The sequence below is a fragment of the Bos mutus genome, chromosome 4, assembly GCF_027580195.1.
Source record: "Bos mutus isolate GX-2022 chromosome 4, NWIPB_WYAK_1.1, whole genome shotgun sequence".
Lineage (NCBI taxonomy): Eukaryota > Metazoa > Chordata > Mammalia > Artiodactyla > Bovidae > Bos > Bos mutus.
Window position 1 is genome coordinate 9,103,331 of NC_091620.1, and position 26,504 is coordinate 9,129,834.

Genomic DNA, 26,504 nt, shown 5'->3' on the forward strand with positions numbered 1-26,504 from the left:
TTGCAAACTACCTGTATCAAATACAAAAAGTTTTTGACTCTAAGGGTTGGTAGTGATCAAAAAAATAACAAACTAGAGGTTGGGAAGAATGGAGGGAAAAATGCATATGGCGGAAGAGAAGTTCAATAGGTGTTCTTGCAGGGCCGAGCTGGGAGACAGAACCAAGGAAGCTGAGTGAAGCGCCTACTTGTCTGAAAGCATCCTCCTTGGGAGGAGATGGGACCGAGGAGCTGGGCTGTGTCAGAGAGTGCCCCGAGTTTACAGCTCTGACCGCAAGGCTGGACTGGAGAGAGCTCAGCCACGGACTTCATGTATACCGGGGGCCACAACTCCACCGATGGAAAAAGTGCTAAAGGGCCTTCCCCCAGTACCTGAAGCCTTCCCTCTCAACACCATCCAAGTTACTCAGGGTCTCTGGAGCTACACAGAGTCAGACAGAGGGGCCTTGAACAGTTAAGAAAAAACAGCCTGCCTATTCCTCACCTAAGGGAGGAAATAAAATGTTTTTAAGTGGTTACCTCCTATTTAACTAACAAAAAAAACTAGTAGAATTAGATTTTAGTAAGGACAGAAGCAACTACAGTACACTTAAGCTGTCGCATCTGACAATTGATGAAGTTCAGACTCACCCAGGTAAAAAGCAGTAAAATAAACCTTTTCAGGCTTACATAACATGCAGGGGAGCCATGCCAATTCAACGCTCTTAAACATCCTATTTCAGGTCCTGTCTGTGCCCTGCATACCAGTCATCACTGATGGAGAACTAACCTAAACTTTCCATGACAGTCAGTCACCCTCATTAAAACAAATTGCCCAAAAGAAACTGAAATACAGAAGGCTAAAGCTTTTTAATGAAGAAAATACCATAATCTCTTTTCTTTTTTTTTGTTTACCTTTAGGGGAAAGACAGGCAGAGAACTGACTAGAATCCTAAGGAACAAAATATTAACAATTCTGTTTAAATAAATAGGTTCTAACCATCTCAAATTAAAGTGAACTTTAATTCTTACTCTCAAGAGGCTCTCAACATATGTCTTAATCATTCTTCCCTTTATTCAGTTTAGTTCAGTTCGGTCACTCAGTCGTGTCCGACTCTTTGCGACCTCACGAACTGGAGCACGCCAGGCCTCCCTGTCCATCACCAACTCCCAGAGTTTACTCAAACTCACGTCCATCGTGTCAGTGATCCCATCCAACCATCTCATCCTCTGTGGTCCCCTTCTCCTCCTGCCACCAATCCCTCCCAGCATCCGGGTCTTTTCCAATGAGTCAACTCTTTGCATGAGGTGGCCAAAGTATTGGAGTTTCAGCTTCAACATGAGCCCTTCTAATGAACACCTAGGACTGATCTCCTTTAGGATGGACTGGTTGGATCTCCTTGCAGTCCAAGGGACTCTCAAGAGTCTTCTCCAACACCACAGTTCAAAAGCATCAATTCTTCGGCGCTCAGCCTTCTTCACAGTCCAACTCTCACATCCATACATGACCACTGGAAAAACCATAGCCTTGACTAGACGAACCTTTGTTGGCAAAGTAATGTCTCTGCTTTTCAATATACTATCTAGGTCGGTCATAACTTTTCTTCCAAGGAGTAAGTGTCTTTTAATTTCATGGCTGCCATCACCATCTGCAGTGATTTTGGAGCCCAAAAAAATTAAGTCTGACAGTGTTTCCACCGTTTCCCCATCTATTTCCCATGAAGTGATGGGACCAGATGCCATGATCTTAGTTCTCTCTTTTTTTGGAGGCCTTATATCATTAGCATATATTTGGGGTTCTGCAAACAGTTTATTCAACCTTTATTAATGCCTAGTAAGTGCCAAGACCAGCAGGTGACAAAATGTACACTGGCAACAAAGACAGTGTGGTCTAAAGCAGTTCTGACCTTGGGAATGCAACAAGTTTGTAAACTCGGATAAGGAAAAAAAAAGCATCTTCATTTTTACTAATGGTAAAGAATCTGCCTGCCAAAACGCAGGAAACACAGAAACACAGAGACAGGTTCAATCCCTGGGTCAGAGGGAAATGGAGTAGGAAATGGCAACCCACTCCAGTATTCTCGCCTGGAAAATTCCAAGGACAGAGGACCGTAATGGGCTACAGCCCATGGGATCACAAAGATCTGGACAGGACAGAAAGACTGCTCATAGCACACAAATGAAAGTAAGCATTTCCTCCAGTGATGAATGATGGCCTAAAATCAGGTCATATTAGCCTCAGTACCTGTGACTTTGTCATCAAAAGACAGCATATATTTTCGTAAGATTAAAACGTTTCAGAACCTCAAAATACAATATACCCAATGTCAGATCTTTTTATTTAATGTGCAAATAAATAAGCATATTACCATGGTACAAATTTGGGTTTTTAAGTATTTTGAAAATGTTGTTATAATTGATTTCCTTTGTAATGGTATATATTTTATGTATTTAAAAAAAAAATTACTCTGAAGATGAACCCACAGGCTTCACCAAAATGTCAAACATGGCACAAAAAAGGTTAAGGGCTTCTAACACAGTAGAGTGCACAGACCTGCAGCAAAGACAGAAGCCTAAATCCCAGTCATTAACCTCTCAGAGGCTGTGTTCTCACTTGTGCTTACTTTTGAGGGTAGCTGGGATGTGGGAATGTGTGAAAAAGCATAAATCAAATTTTACATGATGCCAGACCACAATAAAGAAGTCAGAAGCGTATCTAGGCCAATACAATTTCTGTAAAGGATTTTTAAAATTTCAGAGAAAAAACAAAGGTCAAAGGGGACGGGTGACAGTTTTTAATCCAAACCCTATTAAAACACCTTGTCCTCGGGTAGCATTTGAAAGACAAACCAGAAAAGGCAAGTAACAATTAAGACATGAACCAAACAGACAGCCACAGCTCATTATTTCACATCATCATCTAAATTTTTGTCACTTGAGAAAGTTACTTTAAAAAAGTTACTTTACCTGAATTGAATTAACAAGAGAAACGTTACCAGTTATATTTAAGATGCAAATATGGTTTATCCTCAAGCAAAAATTATTCTCATCATTTTATCTTTACCACAGAGTATAGCACACTTATAAATTATGCTGAAATGCCTTTCTGTTCAAATATGTTTTACAAATTTTAACAATCACAGATCTAATCACAGGGTTTTTTTTTTAATCAGTTTATTTGTGATGTCTGAATTTAAAATAGCAAATGAAATGGCTAAATTATGAAAATACTATCTCAACTAATGCAGGCAAACAAGAAAATCTTTAACCCTTAGAGACTGGAAGTTAAAAGGAAGAGAGGAGAGATGCAGATAATCCCAAAAGTCAAACATCAAAGCTTTATTTTGGATCTAGTAAGAGGTATCCACTTGGACAGAATCAGTTAGTGAACAACCACCTTATCGGGACAGCAGCCACGAGCTGTGGGGATAAATTCAGAGGGAAAACAGAGAGTAATTAGTACCTGCCAGTATTCCGACACTGGGCAGTGAAAATAGTCTGTACACATGCCTTTAAATGCAATCGTCTCATAGCTCAGTGGGTAGAATCTGCCTGCAGTGCAGGAGACCTGGATTCGATCCCTGAGTCGGGAAGATCCCCTGGAGAAGGAAATGGCAACCCACTCCAGCATTCCTGTCTGGAGAATCCCAAGGACAGAAGAGCCTGGCAGGCTACAGTCTATGGGGTCACGAGAGTCGGACACGACTTAAGATACCATTGGTCAATCCATAATTAAGACAACATAAAACAATAAAATAACTTAGTGGAGTAAATGCTGGTTAAAAAGTGATTAGAATTCAGTGGGAATTATCAGAGAAGACTTCCTGAAGAGACAGGACTGTACTGATCTTAAAGACAAATCTGACCCAATTTTTTTTAGGGGGAGGGTTTGTGACAAATAAGGCAAGGGGAGAGAGGCAAGAGAGCAGCTAGAATCTCAAGGGGTTAGTTTGGAAAGTTAAAAAGAGGAAATCTCCTTCCTGAATTAAATCATCAAAATCTATATTCATATATCATCAGGAATTTACTATCAAAAAATAAGTGTAGGAAACTGGCCCCCCTAAAATCATTTAAAACCTCTCAGACACCGCAATGACAAAGTAGTTAGAAAACAGCAACAATACAGAAACCTACGCGTAAATGTCCCAAACTGGCCTCAAAAAAAAAAAAAAATATGTACATGTGTGTGCACATGTGTGTATATATAATATATACTTTTATATATTAAATACATATATATATAAATTTATGTAATATACATTTATAAATTATATGTATTTATATTATATTTATATAAATATATATGTTATATATATATATTCCCCCTCCCTCTCCACAGAGTGACAGAGCAACTCAGAATGTCTGAAAGCAGGGAACCAGAATCAGGACATTTTGCGAGTTTCTGCCAAGAGTGGAGTTTTTTGTAAATATGCCTATACCTGCCCTAAAGCCACATAAAATAAATAGCTGATATAAACTACTGGACAGCTAATATTTTAGCAATAGCTTCTCAATCTTGTTATTTTTTGTAATCATTTCAAACTTACAAAAAGAGCTGCAAGGACACTACAAAAAATCCACATGTACCCTTCCCCCATATTTCACAACCGACATGTTATCAGATACATTTGATCACTGTCTCCTTCTCTCTCTCTCCACAGACACACGCACATAATAGTTTCTTCTGAAAACTGTGACAGTATATTGCAGACATGATAACTTTTATCCCTAAATATTTCAGGGAGCTTTCTAAAACACCAGAACAATCTGTTCTATAACTACTGTACAATGATCAAAATTAAGAAATAATAGTTATAAACATACAATATTACAATCTATAGGTCTTATACTATTCTCCAATCATCCATACATCTTTTAAAGAAAACAAAAAACAAAACACATGACTCAGATCCAATCCAGAATCATATACATTCAGTGATAGTATTTCTTTAATTTATGTAAGGCAGACTTAATAAATCCAGGAGGGGAAGTGCCCAGCAATTTTATCCTAGTTTAATTTTTTCCATTCTATTTACATGATCTCTGTTGATTTCCAAGGCAAACCATTCAATATCACAGTAATCCAAGTCTATGCCCCAACCAGTAACGCTGAAGAAGCTGAAGTTGAACGGTTCTATGAAGACCTATAAGACCTTTTAGAACTAACACCCAAAAAAGATGTCCTTTTCATTACAGGGGACTGGAATGCACAAGTAGGAAGTCAAGAAACACCTGGAGTAACAGTCAAATTTGGCCTTGGAATACAGAATGAAGCAGGGCAAAGGCTAATAGAGTTTTGCAAGAGAATGCACTGGTCATAGCAAACATCCTCTTCCAACAACACAAGAGAAGACTCTATACATGGACATCACCAGTACTTTGGCCACCTGATGCAAACAGTTGACTCGTTGGAAAAGACTCTGATGCTGGGAGGGATTGGGGGCAGGAGGAGAAAGGGACGACAGCAGATGAGATGGCTATGAGATGGCTGGATGGCATCACTGACTCGATGGACGTGAGTCTGGGTGAACTCCAGGAGCTGGTGATGGATAGGGAGGCCTGGCGCACTGCGATTCATGGGGTCGCAGAGAGTTGGACACGACTGAGCGACTGAACTGAACTGATTTACATGCTCTATTACATTAGTCTTCCATGTTTTTAAAGGAAAAAAAAAAACTAGAGGCCTCCTTAAACTCACTTCAGTATATGAAGCACAGTAAATGCACTGTCACCCAAAATGAGATCCACAAGACTCTGCTGTATTCCTGTCAGCTGAGTTCATTCCCATTGAATCATTGTCTTTGTATCTCTTATAATTAACACATAGCTATGAATGTTTGATTCAAAGTCTGATTTTTGAAAAACACTTCAATAGGACAGGCAGAAGAAACAGGTCTATCTTTTCAGGTTAAGATTAAACTCCATTAGGATTCTCCATGAGAAAGAAAAGGGAACTGTACATAAAAGTGATTGGAGAATAAGTATCTTCACCCGCTGCTAAGTCACTTCAGTCATGTCCGACTCTGTGCGACCCCATATACAGCAGCCCACTAGGCTCCCCCTTCCCTGGGATTCTCCAGGCAAGAATACTGGAGTGGGTTGCCATTTCCTTCTCCAATGCATGAAAGTGAAAAGTGAAAGTGAAGTCACTCAGTCTTAGCGACCCCATGGACTGCAGCCTACCAGGCTTCTCTGTCCATGGGGTTTTCCAGGCAAGAGTACTAGAGTGGGGTGCCACTGCCTTCTCCTCTTCACCTGCTAATCATTTAGAATGGAAAAAAAGGCCCCATCTCCCACCCCTCCACTACTAATACTGACTCCTCAGTGCAAGTCCCTTCCCCGCCACTACTGATGCTGTAGTAATCCATCAATGTAGTCCAGTGACTCTAAGAAGCACAATTACTCACATTCCAACAGCTCTGATATGGATGGCATCTTACTGTTGCTGGGGGCCAAGCAGCAGTCATCACATAGTTCATGACTTGTCTATGTATGATCAAGAAAGCAACAGCATCGAAACATGGACAAAGAATGTCAGCAGCTTGGGAGAAAACTCCAGAGCAGAGAGTAAAACCCTTTTGTGAGAAATGCCCCATCACTAGCACTTTTAAAGGCATAGAGGAGGACAGTTTGTGGAAATACACCAACATGACAACTTGGAGTTGGAAAGTAATTCAAAAACTAGGACTCTGTGAATAAAATTGAAGAATATCATAACCAAGTCATTTTACTTCAATTTTCCTTTCTAATCTACATTCTTTAATAAATGCAAAATGAATGTTCCCAAAGAATAAGAAAGCATTTTATCACAGCTTAATTGTCAAGGTTATTTCTCAGTGAAACATAAAACAATGGTATATCTTTTAATTACTGGTATCTTAGGTTAAAAAGAGACAGGTTCAATCCCTGGGTCGGAAGATCCTCTGGAGAAGGGTAGGGCAACCCACTCCAGTATGCTTGCCTGAAGAATCCCATGGACAGAGGAGCCTGCAGGGTTACAGTTCATGGGGTCACAAAGAGTTGGACACGAATGAAGTGAATGAGCACACAGCACTTCAGTTCAAGAGAACACAGAACTCCCAGCACAGAGCAGAGAGCCGTTCTCTGTGCTTAGAGAGCTCCTTCAGAAAGAAACCACAAGGGAATTCCCTGGTGGGCCAGTGGTTACGACTTGTACCAGAAAATGACCACAGCCAAGCCAGAAAACCCAATGACATTACATCTGCCAGCTTTCAACTGCTCCAGACACGGACAAGGTTCTTGCAGGCCAGCCAGCTGGGCCCTGCAACATCCAGGCAGCCACTTCTTGAGACCGCGCTTTAGAAGGCAGTATCTGTACCTGCGCTGTAGCACACTCCTGGCTCCTAACACAGAAGGCAAACCACTGGGGGAGACAGCATGACACTCATACCCCCTACAAACCAAAACACAGCTGGGATGCTAAATTTAGACCTACCAATCTTGACAGTACCCTTTTAATTACTATTATTCCCTAATTCTTGAGAGGGTTTTTTTTTAAACCCAGACACTGCCAACAGCATTGTTTTGTTATTGGCCAAGTAATTCTGAGTATTATATCCAAATAATGAAACATAAATAAACTATTCTAAAGCAAGAGACCTTTAAGAATGTATATCCTTATACACTGTTCATGTTCACGTATTTTTACCTAATTTTAAATTTTGGTACACCAGAACTAAACATACACACACACACACATTTATATATGTCATATACTTCTAGAGATAAAAGATATACTCTCGAGATAAAAGTATATTTCAGATTGTTTGGAGACAAACTTCAAAAAATGATATAATTTCCACTTATAAATGTTCATCAAATCAGATCAGTTGCTCAGTCGTATCCGACTCTTTGCGACCCCGTGAATTGCAGCACACCAGGCCTCCCTGTCCATCACCAACTCCCGGAGTTCACTGAGACTCACGTCCATTGAGTGAGTGATGCCATCCAGCCATCTCATCCTCTGTCGTCCCCTTCTCCTCCTGCCCCCAATCCCTCCCAGCATCAGAGTCTTTTCCAATGAGTCAGCTCTTCACATGAGGTGGCCAAAGTAATGGAGTTTCAGCTTTAGCATCATTCCTTCCAAAGAAATCCCAGGGCTGATCTCCTTCACAATGGACTGGTTGGATCTCCTTGCAGTCCAAGGGACTCTCAAGAGTCTTCTCCAACACCACAGTTCAAAAGCATCAATTCTTCAGCACTCAGCCTTCTTCACAGTCCAACTCTCACATCCATACATGACCACTGGAAAAACCATAGCCTTGACTAGACGAACCTTTGTTGGCAAAGTAATGTCTCTGCTTTTGAATATGCTATCCAGGTTGGTCATAACTTTCCTTCCAAGGAGTAAGCATCTTTTTATTTCATGGCTGCAGTCACCATCTGCAGTGATTTTGGAGCCCCCCAAAATAAAGTCTGACACTGTTTCCACTGTTTCCCCATCTATTTCCCATGAAGTGATGGGACCGGATGCCATGATCTTCGTTTTCTGAATGTTGAGCTTTAAGCCAACTTTTTCACTCTCCTCTTTCACTTTCATCAAGAGGCTTTTTAGTTCCTCTTCACTTTCTGCCATAAGGGTGGTGTCATCTGCATATCTGAGGTGATTGATATTTATCCCGGCAATCTTGATTCCAGCTTGTGTTTCTTCCAGTCCAGTGTTTCTCATGATGTACTCTGCATATAAGTTAAATAAACAGGGTGACAATATACAGCCTTGACAAACTCCTTTTCCTATTTGGAACCAGTCTGTTGTTCCATGTCCAGTTCTAACTGTTGCTTCCCGACCTGCATACAAATTTCTCAGGAGGCAGATGAGATGGTCTGGTATTCCCGTCTCTTTCAGAATAGGCATACACAAATAAGACCATAACTGTAATTACACATAACTACATAACTATATAACTATGACTTGAGTGGGAAAATATCAAACTCAATCATTAATCACAAAATGTCTTGCCCACGTAATAGTGCTGTTATACAAATATGAATGAAAATCATATCAAAAAAGCTCACAAGCTATCCAAGGAATATAGGAGATAAGAGTCCATTCCACCATTTGACAGATAAGAACATTAAGGCTCAGAGTAATAAACTTGTACAAGGTAAAATGGCTAGTTGCCAATAAGGCTGAGATAGAAGTTATTTCCAACCAGCAAGCCAATAACACATGAATTTAAACAGTCTCTATTTATTAAGCAATGTTCTAAGCTTCAGGTTACCACTCTAGTAATTAGTACTCAATCCTAAAGGAAATCAACCCTGAATATTCATTGGAAGGACTGATGCTGAAGCCAAAGCTCCAACACTTTGGCCAACCTCATGCGAAGAGCCAACTCACTGGAAAAGACCCTGATGCAGGCAAAGACTGAAGACAAAGGCAGAAGGAAGAGACAGAGGATAAGATGGTTAGACAGCATCATCAACTCAATGGACATGAGTCTGAGCAAACTCCAGGAGATAGTGAAGGACAGTGACCCCAGCAAGCTGCAGTCCTTGGGGTCACAAAGAGTGGGAAACGACTTAGCGACTGAACGACAATAATCAGAACCCAATCGTATAGACAAAGAAATCGCTGTGACTGGCCTGTGGTGATTCAGGATGATGGGTCCCAAAGCGTGAGCTCCCCTCCTTACCACACTGCCTCTACCTGATTCTACAACAACAGACGTTTGCAGGCTCTGACCCTCCCTGAAGAATGGCTTGACACAGCATGAAATTAGTGCTGTGTACCTGTGCTAAATTCTCCCTCCTACTTAAGAGTTTAATGGGGAAAAATGCAAGAGTAATTACTCTGAAATAGAGAAAAACAAACAAAAAAAAGCCACCACTATCAACCTGAAAAATCAGATAAACAAAAGCCAGCCAAAATTATATAGGCTATTATAAAAGCAAATTTGTGACAACCCCTTCACTTCACTGTCCAGCCACACCAGCCTCAGGCACAACAGCAGAGGGAACAAGATTCTCTCTGATGTAAGTTTACATGTTTTGCAAGGAATCTTCAGTGACTACTAATTAAACTGTTAACATGTCTATACTAACATCTCTGCGGTTAACACGTCATTTGCATACACACAATCTGCGTGTATATGTGTAGACAAATATTTGTTTGCTGCCTGTTTCAATGAGAACCACATACAGACCATATATGAACCCAAATATTGGAAACGAAAGTGAGCCATTTCAGCCCATTCACAAGACATAAAGAAACCTTGATTGCGAGCTATGGGAAGGTACCAACAACTTTGTGGTGGCAAAGCTTATTGTAAATTCATCATTAAAAGTGAAATGGTATTTGGGTTTCCAAGTTAACCCAAGAATCCATGGTAAGCCGGAAGAATTACTTATAAAAACATTATTTTCAGCTGCACTCATTCTTTCTTTGGGAAAATGCATTTTGAGTTTCTTTGTTCAATAATCAGAAATGGCCCAAGAAAGAGCAGTGGCTGTAGCACATGAAGCCCTATCACTCTTGGGCATTACCAAGAACTGAGGAAAGCTGAGGTTCAACACATTGCCCTCAAGTGACATACACTGAAAGGGGCAGAGCTGAGACCCGTGCTCAGCCACGTCAGGTCTTCGAGATCTATCAACATCCTTGCTCCTTCCACCAAACCACAGCCCTGGGCGTTTACTAAATAGGCAGGTGTCTGAGCTACCTCTTGGGTGACATACAGGAGGGGCAGGGGGCCTACTGAAAATCTCCCACCAAATCCTGACTCTGCTCTCTCAGCCCTACTAAGTCCTCCCATTTAAGAAGTACGATCCAGCCTCAGGCCAAAGCACCTGGTAACATTCTGCTAGTTGCGAAGCTAAGTGAAGAGACATCAAATGCAGTGCTTTTGCTTCATAGAGGCGCTGAAGAAACCCAAAGAACAATCAGATCTATGATGAAGAACCACCCACGGCCACTAACTCAAGTGAAATCAGGGTCAAGTAGATCAGATCAGCCTCCCCAAAACAGTAATCTGAAGCAGCCCATTTTTAAAGATAGTTGGTAATCATATGAAAAAGAAAAATGCACACATAATAATGGTAAATGTCTTAAATTATACTTGGTGATATAATGTCAGGAAATAACTGTTTTATTTAAGTTATTTGATGATGATTTCATTCGTGATTTCTTCTGGATAGATTGCATGATGAATACCTTCTGGTTATGATCTTTGTTCATTTTCAAGAGGGCTAAATTTTGCATGAATAGGCACACCAGAAATAGGTGCCCCTGCTGTTTCATCAACACAGAGATTACTAGTTCCTACATCATGGGAGCAAAGAGAAAACCACATTACACAATTTCTCTAAGGGAATACGTTATATTAATATGTATAGCTTCATACATGCTTTAGTATAAAACAGCTTTTTAAAATGAAGTACCTGTTAATAAGAAAAACAAGATCAACAGGCTGAAAATCTAACTATCTCCTTCTCTTATTCCAAAGGCGACAGAAAAACAGCGCCATCTCTCTTCTTCAGCGAATGCTGTATTTCTTGTTATTAAGACAACGTGGTACGTAATTCCCTAAAGACAGACTTCTTCAAAAACTTGACAAATAAAAATGCACTGTTCAAATACATCCAACAATGCCACTCTGCTGATACTAAACTGAGTGACTGCCGTGCTCCTCTGACCGGAGAACGAGGTCACCCAGCACAGGCTCAGCAGAGGTCCTGGCTCACACTCCCCAGCGTCTCTGAAAGGGGTATGAATTCCCAAAGCTCTTCTTCACCTCCATTCTACTGAGCCAAGTCAAAATCTTAAAATAGAATAATAAATATCATCATGCAAGTCCCTAAGTGAATGCTGCAAACACAGGAACAGAGAAAATACGCATTTGAAGATGCTTCTTACAAACATGACAAGATTTTAAGTGCCTTTTAACAGTGCTATTCCAAGAAAACGTACATACCATAAAATTCACCCATATAGGGGGTACAGTTCAGTGCGCCTTAACAGACTTGCAGAGTTGAGCCACCAGAAGCAGTCATCTGTATTCCTCAACCGCACCTCCAAAACCCTCAGCCCTAGGTAACCACTAACCCAATATTTCTGCCTCCACAGATTTGCTTATACTGGACACTTCACAGAAACAGGATCAGACCCTACGTGGTCTTTTGAGACCAGCTTCTTTCACTGAACAGTGTCTTGAGGTCAAAAGTGTTTTGAAGAAGCTGGGACTCTGATGCTCATGGCTCCTTCCACTCGCTCATTCCATCTTCAGGTGCTTCTTGAACACCTTCTACAGGTGAGACAGACACTACTTGGGTCACAAGGAGACCTGGCAGATTTTCAGTATGAATTCTGCCCTCATAAAGCTCACTGCAAAATAAAGATGCTAACATAGCTATAAACAACTTTTTTTTTAATGTAGAAAATATTGACGGCCATGTGAGTTTAGAGGAGGCAACATAAATGAGATCAAGAAAAGTTCTGATAAGGCAACCTTTGAGTTGATCACACACACACACACACACACACACACACACACACACATTTAACTCAAGTATGACAACACAGGGATGGAGGCACTTTGTACAGGAGCAAACCCACAGCCCTTGGCTCTGTTATTCCATCTATATTTACTCCTTGTACTCTGATCTCCCACTCAGTACCCGCATTCCAAATAAATATAACTAGTTATAATTCCTAGAAATCACTAAGCCTTTTATGATCCTAACTGCTCCACCCACCAATTCTCCCCAAAAATGGCCTTTTCCATCAATCCCATCATGTCTGATTGGTGAACTCCTACTCATCCTTCACTATTCAGCTCAAATATCATCACCTCTTCAATGAAGTCTACTGGGACCTCCCCAGATAGTTAGTCCTTAAGCCATTCTTTATGATACAAGTGTATCTCTATTACAACTCATCTGCATGGCTCTGTTTTGTTCATCTCTGAAATCTTAGCACTGAGTAAGGTGTCAGGCACACAGCCAGCACTAACTGTTTGCTGGAATAAGGGCACAGAAGTAGACAGAAAGGTTAGCAGTGCGTGAAAGCAGGCAGTGAAGTAAGAGCCCTGGATGCTTTGTTAAAGTATGAGAAAAAGAAGGGGACATTTATTGATTATCTGCTAATATATTTCAGCACTGGTACATTATCTCATTTAGTCTCCATGACAACCATATGAAATTAGTCTCTCTAGCCTATCCTGCAGGAATCTGAAATAATAACACAAGATGACACAACTATTAAGTGCCAAAAGCTCTTCAAACACTACACACACACTGTGTGTGTGTGTGTGTGTGTGTGTGTTGCGCGCACGCACACATACTTCTATTTAGAGATAATTCAGCTACAACCTTACTTGAAGAAACTGGGGTTCACCTCCTTTGGAGCCCCATTACTGAAAGCACACAGTCGCATGACGTCACTGCCAGCCAAGCTAAGCAAAGGTGGTGACTTCAGGCACCCTCTGCAGCCCCCACCCAGGGTCCGGCTGGTCCAGTACGAATCATGCCTCCTGAGCACTCTAGAAGAAACGCTGCAGGCCTGAGTGCTACAGAGGCCCCCGCGCTGTTCAAAGCAAAGAATGTTACCTGGCCGAAGAGAAGGTAGTTCTCAATCAAAATATAACATGACCTTTAAAAGTTTCAGATCAAAGTCTGATAAGCAACAATAAGAAAAAAAAAGAGCAACTTAAAAAATTACTGTTTTTTAAAATTTCACTTTGCCATTTTTGCAAATACCATTTCTGCAAAAAGATGAACCTGGGTTATGAAACAACGGTCAAGTCAGCAGAGGTATGTTTAACAGGACAAGAAAAAAGAACTAGAGGAAGTAATCTATCATTTGTGTGTTTATCAAGCCTGATAAAATATTATTTCTTAATTATACAATTCATGTTTCTCTTAAAGATTTTTTTATTAAAAAACTAGTAAAATATGTCAAAGGTCAAAGAATCATGAAAAGAGGGTTACAACACCCCATAATCTTGTAATAATCACTCTAAAAGGTTTCTGAGAAAGAATATGAAAGCAACCTTTTTAGAAAAGTTGTATAAAGATGTCACCAAAGTAGTCTATGAGCACAATCTCATAAAATTCCCCAAAAAACATGTTATTTAAAAATACACTATGCCCTGTAAGTATCTATGCTGATCCATAAAATTAAACAAAAGCTGCTTGGCCATACCAGAGAACAGATTCAACTGGCCTTATATGTCTACAAGAGTGCATGTGGTACACAAGAGTCAAAGTCATCTCTTCTTGCTAAAAGTGCAAGTTATAAGAAAGAAAGTTAATTGACGACTGTTAGAGGTGTTTTTTCAAAATAATTATATTTTGTTAAATTAATTTCTTCAAATAATTATAGGACAATATTCAGAATCCATAACTGAGCTGGTTGCATTAGTGGAACAATAAAAATGTTTTGGGTAAAACTGTCAATCTCAAATACCGCTTTAATAATTTTTATTTAAAACAATCCATCCTGATTATAGCAATTGATTTTCATATTATTCCTCTGGTTCATCCTCAAAAATGACAGACAGCAATCAATATTTTCTTATTTTTTAAAGTCATGAGATGACCATTATGTCAACAGCAGAACTAATTACATCTGAAGGATTTAAGATGTAAAGCAAATCTGATAAGAGTTACATGAATTATTGTCACTGTAGCACAGAGTGATAAGGAGAAAATGGGATGCACCAAGTAAATGCCCATATGAGCTAAGACATTCTTAGTTTTCCTTTTGTCCTTAGGGCTTAACTATTTATGTGCTTGGACATACAGAGGAGCCAGATCCCTGGTCCTCCTCTGCTGGCCTAATGGGATCCAAGCAGTGGGTCTTCCTTTCAATCCTCAAAGAAGCATTAGTTGCTCAGTCGAGTGGGACTCTCTGTAATTCCATGGACTGTAGCCCACCAGGGTCCTCTGTCAATGGGATTTCCCAGGCAAGAATACTGGAGTGGGTTGCCATTTCCTTCTCCAGGGGATCTTTCCAACTCAGGGACTGAGCTCAGGTCTCCTGCAAATTCTTTACCACCTGAGCCACCAGGGAAGACCAATCCTCAACCAGAAGCCAAACTAATCCTCAACATGCCTGATTTCCAGACACCAAAACCCCAGGTGTCAGAGCTTGTCCCAGGGCCTTGAGGAAGTGAATGAGGGCAGAGAGTTCATCCTTTCAGAAGAAAAAAGTTATGATAATTGATAATGGAGATGCAGCCAAATGGAAGACGAGATGGTGAAGAGGAGCTCTTGAAGGAAAAAAAAAACCCTCAACTCTGACTTCCTCAAAACGTCAATGTTTACCTACAGCAGACTGGTCTGTAACTGCTTTTCACCTTAGCAAGGAGAGATCAACACCAAATAAGTCAGAGTGCAGAAAAAAAGTATCATAAAAGGAGGTCCCAAGAGGACAAATGAGTCAATGAGAGCTGTGGATCCGAGGGAGAGAGGTGATGGATCGCAGTCACAGCACCACGTGCCAAGGGCTGCGACAGAACAGTACACCCAGGATGCTGGGCGACCCCACAGGAAGCCAGACCTGGAGTCAGAAAAAATTCTGAAGGAAGTGATTTCTAGGCAGGGACCTGAACAATGAGGAAGAGTCAGCAGATAAAAGACAGGGAGGAGACAGGGTGAGCTAGGGGAGACAGTTGAAGGAACAGCAGTGAGACAGAAAAGACAACACAGAGAAAGACCAAAAAGGACAAGTTCAAGGACTCAACAACTGCCCCATGGCTAGACAGAGACACGGGCAGGTCTGGGAGATGATGCAGGACATCAGTGTGGAGAAAAATTGTGCAGAACCTTGTTGGCTATGTAAAAGAGACCTAGACTTCACCTAAGAGGAAGGGGGAGTTTCTACAGTTTTAAACAGAGGAATGACATGACTGGTCCCGTACTTTGGAAAGATTCTTAGGGCTGCAGTGGGAAAAGACTGGGCAATGTGAGACTGAAGGCCAGGACCCCAAGTAAGAGATGCCTAGAACATGGGAGAAGAGGGACTGGTGGCCAGACTAAGGCAATGATACCGGGAATGGGAGAAACTGTAAGACCTGAAAGCGGGAAAAGAAAATTCAGAGCAAGGTTCTACTGCTACTCACCACATGCAGAGCAAGGCCTGCGGTGTCCCCTGCAGGATGAGAGCAACAATGGGGGTGAAGCAGCAAAAACATAAAGGTAAATAAGTCAAGTCCCACCGACAATGTCAATGTACAGGGGCTTTCAGCAGCTATCCAGCTACCACTGATACAGTGTGCAAGATGTTCTAACCACATCCGGCCTTGAAATAAGGAGACAGTTATCGTTACCACCCTGTAATTTCAAACTCCAATCATTTGACGCTGGCTAACTAAAACCTGTATTTCGATTAACCACTCAGTCAAGGGAACCAGGACACGCACAACCAGAATATTGTTTTAAGCATCCCACAGCAATTCCGTGAAAAAGTCTGAAGAGCCTTACCATAGTGATTCACGTGGGTTCCCAACACTTTTCAAGAAACACTCAAGTACAGTGACAGCTGTCAACCCAAAGTGTCAAGTAGCTCTAGGGGCAGATCAGGTCTAAACAGAAGACTTGAAAAGCACTTACTGTTCCCTGCTAGCACGGACCTGGCCTAACACAGAGCACTGGCCAGGCAATTCCGAACAAACCAAAGAGACAGGAAAGGGGAAAAGGAAGAAATGAAATGCCGGGTCAGACTTTACTTTTCTAAAATGTTTTCTTAGAGGAAAAACATTGTCATCAACAACAGTCTATTAATTCGGTTGACACATCGAAGGGTTGTGAATTAATTCCGAACACCCCTACTTGCAGTATGAATTTCAAATTCTCTCAGGCAATTTGTCTGAAGAAATCTGAGCCATCTAAATGACCCTCAAAGTCTATCAAATTCCAAGAAAGGCAAAAATACTATTAACCTAGTGTTTATTTTACCCCTGGCATATTAAATTTAAATTAAAAATAGTGATTTTACATATTATATGCCCTATACTTTAAAATTCCTTCAAGCTGCTTATACAACCAAGGTCTGCTATTTTCTTTCATAAACCCTGAGGTATGATTATAAAACAGTTTACAGTTGTTTTCTCTTTGTGGTTTATTGATTATTATTTACTATTATGAGTGATATTAATGATTCACTTGACTGTTATACCCAATAACAACACTTGTTCTATCAGAAAGTGCAATACACTATCCTTTTAGTGTTCAAAACCCACTGCAGAAAAAAAAAAGAGGTTCTTCAAAACAGTTTCTCTTTTTCCACAGGTCACTAAAGTTACATCCTTCCAGCTCCTGAGTTCTGTGACTGCACGTAACTACATCTCTAATCTACAGAATGCAACACACGTTAACAAAAGAGCTGCTTATTTCTAGTCATGCAGGAACAGATAGGGAATTTCTGGCCCACTCGATTTCAAGCCACTTGGAAGAACGAGTGCAAAGTAAATTGTGCTACAGTAGAAGTATGGCAGGGGCCTCTGAGGATTTAATAAAAAGCAGCCAATGGTTAGTCTGTTAACTAAGAAATCAAAGGGCAGAAGTTCCAAGTCACAGAAAAACCACTGGAAGGTGTGACTCACTGATATTTCAAGACCTACTAAGCTTCTCTCTGCAATTTCTTTCTTCTGCTGCTACAGCTTTTGCTTTTCTGTGCAACTCCCCTATCAACCACCCCAAAATACCAGGGAATATACATTATAGTGTCAATGATCTGTTATACCTTTTTTAAAGTTTTCTATGCTTGCATCTTGGTGAAGACTCTTGAGAACCCTTTGGAATGCAAAGAGATCAAACCGGTCAATCCTAAAGGAAATCAACCTTGAATATTCATTGGAAGGACTGATGCTGAAGCTTCAATACTTGGGCCACCTGATGTGAAAAGCCAAATCATTGGAAAAGACCCTGATGCTGGGAAAGACTGAAAGCAGGAAGAGAAGGGGACAACAGAGGACAAGAAGGTTGGATGGCATCACCGACTCAATGGACATGAGTTTGGGCAAACTCCAGGAGATGGTGAAGGACAGAGAAGCCTGGCGTGCTGCGGTCCATGGGGGTCACAGAGTTGGGCATGACTGAGCAACTGAACAATAACAATGTTCACGTCTCAAGTGCAAAATAGAGTGCTTATGTTTGTGCTGGTTTCTTAAAATACATACAACACAGACAGTGATGAATCCAGTGGCACAGGGGGAACGTGCCCTGGACCAGGGGAGAAAGGACACAAGTGTGAGCCTGCCACTAGACAGCCACGTGGCCTCAGTCACCAACTCCACCCAAACCCTCCTCTGCCTTCCTCACTTCTACCTCAACCACACAGCTGCTGTCTTCCCTGTCTTCAATTTCCAACTCATGTTCTACATTTTCCACTTGTACCATTTTACGTTCCCAGCTCACAAAGTTTCTGTTTTACCTTCCACAGCCTCAAGTAGCTGAATATTCTTTCCTTTTTATTTTTTGCTATAAGGTCAGCTAAGGACAAATAAAAATGCTTATGAGGCTGCTTATTTTTTCAAGAAAATGAAACTGGGTTCATTTAGTGCTACGGTGGAAAACACGTTCTTACCATTTAGATTTCTTTGTTGAATATAAAAATATCAAGGAGAAAATCAGCACTGCATTTTTAGGCATAAATATGTTATTAATGACTGAGTATACTTGAAAAGCAGCAACTAATGCAATTTTCTAAACTTGTATCTTAAAATTAAATGCAGCAGCTCAGTAGCCACTAAACCCTATAGGATAAGATTAAACTTCTTCAGTTCCCCGCAACCTTCCCACCCATGAGAACCCCCACTGGAACCTCTTATCTGGTCTGAACTCTGGATCAGCACTGATTCTGCCGGGAACACCTTCAGCACCAATACCCCGACCCCTCTTATCCTCAGGGTCTGGCTCAAGTCCACTTCCCTGAATGGTCTGCCACCCAAGCTCTTGATCTTCTTTCTCTGAAGTCCTAAAGCACTTCCTAGACCTTTTATCTATTCTTTCTCACGTACATACTCATTCACCTCCTCCAAAATCTTAACTGAGCAGGTGAAGGGCACTACATTAGTGCTTATTCATTACACTATAATGTTAAACATGATTTGATGAAACTAACAGTTCCTCAAAGTCAAAGATCACCTCCCTGCTAACACCTGTTGACTAATGGAGTTCAACCATCCATTAAATGTAGATGGTTTATGGATTTCTTTTTAAGAACAGAATATACTGACTGAAGAATTTGATTTAAATCATAGCTTTAAATCAATAGTGTATACATTTCTTCCTTTTATAAATTGTTACTGGACACATTAAAAACAACAAGAGCAGCAAAACAGTGCAGTGTCAAGACAGTGCCATCAACAAACTTTCACATATTAAAAGTTGGAAACCGAGACGTGGCAACCCCCTTCAGTTCTTGTAGCTCAAGTCAAAGGAGTAAGTGCAGCTCGTCACTGTGAACTCTCCCTACAATACTAGGTCTAAATGAGCCTTAAAGAGCTGTTTAAAAAGAACTAGGAGGGCCAGATGCTGGGAGAAAAACACATAGAACGTATAGACAAATCTGTTTCCCTAAATTGGCTGTTTCGTTTGGGCTGTGCTATTTCCTGCTTAAATTGGTTTCCTGCGATTTGTTATGGCTGCCAAATACTTAGTGATCTCAGTTATACACTTAAAGCAAATCAGCAAATCTTTCTTATTCTTCCCAATGACAAGAAAGGTACAGAGAACCTTGCACAGTGAGGATAAGAATACAAGTGAGCTCCTTTGTCTTTTTGCCCAGATTCATCCTTTTCATCTGGTTGCTAGCAGCTCAGGAAACCAACAAAGAGCCTCCTAGTATCATTCCTGCCTGTTTTTTTCATACTGACTTGGGGACAGGGTTTCCTCAGTATTAGGTGGGATCAAACATGAGAGGTCTGACCTCCCTATAAGCCAGAAAAACTAAAGGATCAAGGAGGACAGGGAAAAAAATCAATATCCAACACTGAAAAATGCAAGATGTTCATGAAAAGGTAACCCTTTAAGTCAGACATGACTTAGTGACTGAACAACAACAACAATCCCTTTACGTCAGTCTGAAAAAAATAATTTGCCCTGGTATGAAAAAAAGCCAATGTAGTTGAGATAGCACATAATGCAGCAGAGAACTTGAGGCAGCAAGGACACAGTTAAGTTCTTTAGAGCACGTTCATTTATTAAAGTGGCATCACAATCTGCTGTGTGTCACACAGTGTATTATTTTGCCTGAACAGCTTTACATGCAAATACTTACTGCAACGAGTCATTGTTCTGGTTCAAGGTTGGGCAGAAAATAGTTTCAGTAAAGTCTTTAGAGGAAATCACTTTCTTAACAGCATAAATTATATTCTCAAAACTATATATACAACAAAATTTAGTTTATTCACACATATGAATAGCCTAGAGGGCTGGTATAAATTAATAGTCCTGCAAGGAAGAAAGCATTTTAACAAACATTAAAAATTCAACTCACATTTAATATATAATTTACTTGACACTGAAAAATGCAGAAAAAGCTGGTGACATTTTTATCAATATTATTTTTGTAGACTTGAAAAATTATTTCATAACACATCTAAATTATAAATCTTAAGAAATCTATTATTGGGTATGAACTAAAACCCCAAATGAGAAAGAGAATATAAACTTTGAGGCTACTTACTTTTATAAACATATTTTTTAAATCTTAAGAAGAATAAATCTTTGCTAATTTGCACAATCATAGTCTAATTGCAACAGTATGTCAAATCTTAGCTTTTTTCTTGGGTTAGGTTGGCATGGGAAAGGGAAATATCCTTAAAGAGTTGGCACTATTAGCCTTGCTGAGCTTTTTTCACATCAAGGTGCAGACAGAAAAAGCAAGTGCTTGTATGGCAATATGAGGCTACGCACGTGTTCACCAACCTCTCTGAGCTAAGAAATCAGTTCCTCCAATACACTCATAACGCACAGGTTAGGAAGCTGTGCTGAAGACTGAGGTGAAGGCAGTACTCCCTGAAATATTTGCTAAAGCATCCATTTACCTGCAGCCCTGGGGAAGCTGGGATGTAGAAAATGCAGGAAACTAGATTCACAAACACAAAGAGCCATCTAGCTCCACTACCTCAGTCACCGCATCATTAAAACCATCTAATGAAGCGCGAAAACTCTAAAGCCGAGCAAGAGAACTTCCTGCAATGACCAAAGTGTCCTCTGCCTCACTGCCCAACACGGCGCCACGAGCCACAGGCAGTCACCGAGCGCGAAGAGATGAAGCCTTTATTTTACTTCATTTTCATTGGTTTTAACTTAAATATGAATAGCCACATGTGACAAGTGGCTACCACTGAGACAGTGTAGTTCTAGTCCAACCAACAAAACACAAGGTAGCATTCAGAGAGCTTTCAGTGCCCAGGATGCTCATGGACCAATGAGGTCATCAGTCACATCAAACGGAGAAATGGGACGGGATGGATCCCTCAGCACAGCCACAACTCATCACAAAGTCAGTGTGATGCTCCGCAAGGCCACACCATAAGCACTGATAGAAAGTCTTTCCACCTTCACCCGTTTGCTCAAAGTACCAGTTTAAGAAACCAAGCCAAGAAGGAAAACACTTTCTTCTCCTTCAACTCACTGCGAATGAGAGCCAACAAAGGGAAAACCTAGAAAAACCAAAAATCAAAAAAAAAAAAAAAAACAAAAATCAGTTAGAAAAAGAAAGTGCTTTCTTAAACTCTAGCAGAACATCACTAAAAAGCACCTCTTTCCCTCGTTTCTCTCACATCCTTTTTACATATGAAGCAAGGCTTCATTCAAACTACAATAAAACAGTGCTTTACAGCATTTGCTCTGGAGTCAAATAGACTTGAAGTCAAATATTACCTCCACTACTCACCAGCTGTGTGACTTTGGGCAAGATAATTAATCACTTCAAGTCTCAAATTCCTCCCATGTAAAATGACTTAATATAGTACCTTCCTCATAGGGTTATACAGATTACATAAGACAGACACAAAGGATTTAACAGAGTACCTGGCACATAATAAACATTACTTATTCTCTTTCACTATTTCATCATCAGTGCATAGCATCATCCTATCTCCTTAACCCAGTACGTAAAAAAGAAATCAACCGAGAACAAAGCACATTTTAGATCAAATTCCAATTTTTAAAAATCCCCATGTATCAAAAGATGATTTTGGAAAAGCAGAAAGGGATCAGTCATGGTGTACCTCAGAAGCCAATAAAGCAATTCAAATTATATTGTCAGTACGTGGCGAATCACCACTGGGATGTGACATGAGCTGATTTATGTTTTTAAAGGCTACTGAGGCCTCTTGTGCATGGCAGAGCACACACGGAGGACAACAGTGGAAGTGGGGAGCCAGTTAAGAGGCTTCATCGAAAGACAAGATAAGAGATGGTGGTTATTTCCGACTGGAGATGCAGCAGTGAACACGGATGTGCGAAGACCATCTCCAAACCTATTTTGGAGATGGAGCTGATAAGATCAGCTAATGGTCTAATATAAGAATCAAAAAAAAAAAAAAAAAAAAAAGCAAACAAGGGTGAATCCCAGTGCCCTTTACTGGGAAAGATAAAGAGAAGAAGCAACTCTGAAGAACGGAAAGGTTTGCTTTGGATGTGTTAAGTTGAAGAAATCTAAGGGGCAGTTACCTGAGACGGCAGTTTCAGGGAGAAGTCAGGGCTAGAGACAGAGTTTTGAGAGGCAAGTACATAATGATTCAAAAGGCATGCAATTTGATGACGTTAGTGGAAATCAGCAAAGACTAGACTGAGAATGTAAGTAGTTCAGTTCAGTCACTCAATCTTGTCAGACTCTTTGCAACTCCATGAACTGCAGCACGCCAGGCCTCCCTGTCCATCATCAACCCCCGGAGTTTACTCAAACTCATGTCCATTGAGTCTGTGATGCCATACAACCATCTCATCCTCTGTTGTCCCCTTCAATCTTTCCCAGCATCAGGGAAAGATTTTCCAATCAGCCAGTTCTTCACATCAGGTAACCAAAGTATTGGAGTTTCAGCTTCAGCATCAGTCCTTCCAATGAATATTGAGGACTGATTTCCTTTAGGATGGACTGGTTGGATCTCCTTGCAGTCCAAGGGACTCTCAAGAGTCTTCTCCAATACCACAGTTCAAAAGCATCAATTCTTTAGCGTTCAGCTTTCTTTATAGTCCAACTCTCACATCCATACACGACCACTGGAAAAACCATACCTTTGACTAGATGGACCTTTGTTGGCAAAGTAATGTCTCTGCTTTTTAATATGCTGTCTAGGTTGGTCATAACTTTTCTTCCAAGGAAAGTCTTTTAATTTCATGGCTGCAGTCACCATCTGCAGTGATTTTGGAGCCCAAAAAAATTAATTCTGTCACTCTTTTCACTGTTTCCCCATCTATTTGCCTGAAGTGATGGGACCAGATGCCATGATCTTAGTTTTCTGAATGTTGAGTTTTAAGCCAACTTTTGGAGAATTCAAGTAAGGTAGAAGGAAAACCAAGAGTGTGGCCCAGAAGTCAAAGAAAGGGTTTCTGGCAGAGGGAGTGGCCACTTACTATTTAACTGTCATGAACTATGAACCCTTCTTAATGCTCCTACCAAACAAGAAGTTTTAAAAGGACAAGAACTATTTCTTATTCATCTCGGCACTTTCTGCTCTGAATACATCAGAAGTTCAACTTGTGGTTATCAATTTAATGATTAGTAAGAGGGTCACAAATGCTGCCAGGTGAGGCATTTGTGCAGGAGCTCATTTTTCTCAAGGTATTTCAGTCTGCAGCTAGATTTACCACCCAATACTTTCTAATAAATAATGAAAATTCTCATTTAGTTCACAATGAATCATCTCAACTACTTCCTCACTGTCATTTCACCAAAACACAGCATGTCCATCCATCAAATTTGGCAGCAACAAGAACAGTGCCAGACACAGAGCAGGTGCTCAGTAAGTATTAGGTGGATGAATCAATGGATGGGGGTAGGACAGAGGAAAGAAAAGCAATCTCTTATCCTCCAGGATCCACAGACAAAATAAGACAATAATCCTCCATGGATTTCGTTTAACATATTTTCATCAACAATTAAGACTCTGAAGGAATAAACTGCTTATAAACTTGAAGAAATCCATTACAAAGTAAAATCATTAGAGATATTTCACCATCTGGAAACAATAAATCAGTATTTTCTAAGTTCAATTTTTTTAATAAATATTTACTCCCAAACCTCTAATACCCCTTATACGTCATTCATTTTACACAAAAAACTAGGCAATAACCTTCCAAAGCCTAACAGAGGATCCAGGAGCTGGAAGAGAAAAAAAAAAAAATTTCCCAAGACTGAAAGTAGATTCATTCTACCTTACAGCAAAGCATTTTAAAAGAAAGCCCAATATTAACCGCTAACACAGCTGGCCTTCCGTAACTGCAAGTTCCACATCCACAGATGCCACCAACCACAGACTGAAATTATTCAGGGAGAAGGAAAAAAAACAATTCCGGAAAACCCAAAACACCCAAAACTTGAATCTGTCATGCCGGCAATTATTTCTATGGTATTTACAGCGTATTATATGTATCATAAATAATCTAAACAAGATTTAAACGATCAATATATGGGAGGATGTACATAGATTATAGGCAAATACTACCCGTCTTATATAAGGGACTTGAGCATCCATGGACTACGGTATTCAAGAGGGTCCCAGAACCAGTTCCCCATGAATACCAAAGGAAGACAATTCTCCTGTAAAAAGCATCCAAGTAACAAAAGACAGAGTGCAGGAGAACATGACTATCGAGTGAACTTTCACCACTTAAAAGTTTTTCTACTAAGAACTCAGAAATTCAAACTCTGAAATACCTGAGGCACCATAAGTACCAGAATACCGCTGAGACTTCGGGCCAGATGGAGAGGTTTCCTTCATACGATCAATCACATTTTCCGAAAGCTGAAAAGAGCAACATCAAAATAAAATCAATTATAAGAGAACAAGAAAGAAAACAGTACAATAGCATCCAAGTAAGCCAGTCATCCATGGCAATGTGTGTAACGAATGGCCTGAAGAAATCAGACTAAATCTGATCGCTGTGAAACTAAAACCAAGAAGAGTGTTAAGATATCAAGATGCACCCCACAGCACTACTTCATTTCTTCTAATGCAGTGCTCATTGCTCATTATAAATAACTCTTTCCCTCATTCTATACTGTGCACGAAATTGTAATCTCTGAGAAAATGTAAGCCATCAGAACTCCTCCAACTTTCCACCCTCATCCTCCAAATTAATTTACACTTGCAGCAGGCCTTAGCGCCTTCCTTCCCTCCAGTCCCAAATGAAATGGTGTCCCTCCCACCCTCCCTCCGTTCAAGGCTAACCACAAACAATCCCTCTTTCAGTAGATTTCTTTATGCACCAACTCTGTGCCAGGAACTAGGCTAGACTTCAAGTATCCTAACAGTTGATTCTAACAATCAAGTTGCTTAAAGAGAAGAAACAGACCACCATGCATTTAAATATAATGTAAAGAATGTTACTTAAGTGAGTTGGCCTGTAATGGAAGGACAGACAGCACAATGGCCAGACGGGCAGGGCATCCAGCCAGGCTTTGGGAGCGGGGCTGGGCAGGAGGTTAAGAAGGATGAAGAGTACTTAGGAACAGAAGGAACAGGATAAGAGTACCATAAGAAGAGGGTATTAGGATTTCCCTGGTGGTCCAGTGGTTAAGGATCCACCTGCCGATGCAGGGGACATGGGTTCGATCCCTGGTCTGGGAAGATTCCACAAGCCACAGGGCAACTAAGCCCATGTGCCACAACTAGTAACAACTACTAAGCCCGTGCTCCAGAGCCTAGAAGCCACAACTAATGAAGCCTGCGTGCCCTAAAGCCCGTGCTCATCTCCAAGAGAAGCCACCACAATGAGAAGTCTGAGCACTGCAACTAGAGAAAGCCTATGCACACCAACAAAGACCCAGAGCAGTCAAAAACAAATATTTTAAAAATTAAAAAGAAAGAAGAGGGTACCTCATGAAGCTACCACTAAGCAGCAGGGCTTAACAGCAAGTGGAAATATCAAACAGGCAGTTGGCAAAAGCACGGAGGCAACGAGGAACACTCAGGCCATGAGCTTTGAGTCATCAGCACCTCTAACCCCTGGGTATCATACCATCCTTTTATTATTTTCTTATCAGGCTTCCCTTGTGGCTCAGCTAATAAAGAATCCGCCTGCAATGTGAGAGACCTGGGTTCGATCCATGGGTTGGGAAGATCCCCTGGAGAAAGGAAAGGCTACCCACTCCAGTATTCTGGCCTGGACAATTCCATGGACTGTATAGTCCATGGGGTCGCAAAGAGTCGGACAGGACAGAGGGACTTTCACTTGTTTTATAGCACTTATCACTATCTGATACTTTGCTGTTTATTGCCTGTCTTGCTCACTAGAAACAAAGCTCCAGGAAAGCATGGATTTGGCGGTCCTGTCCAGTACTATACCCCAGAGCCTTAATAAGCTTGGTTAATTAGTGAATGGTTAAAT

At 40.7% G+C, this 26,504-nt stretch overlaps 1 protein-coding gene across 1 annotated transcript in view; it reads right to left on the reverse strand.

Moving 5' to 3' along the window:
- Window positions 1-26,504, reverse strand: part of CHCHD3 (coiled-coil-helix-coiled-coil-helix domain containing 3) — a 292,353-nt gene that overhangs the window by 252,533 nt on the left and 13,316 nt on the right. The window contains exon 2 of the mRNA XM_005905148.2: window positions 24,832-24,919. Coding sequence (XP_005905210.1) covers window positions 24,832-24,919 — 88 coding nt within the window. The remainder of the gene's footprint in view (window positions 1-24,831; window positions 24,920-26,504) is intronic.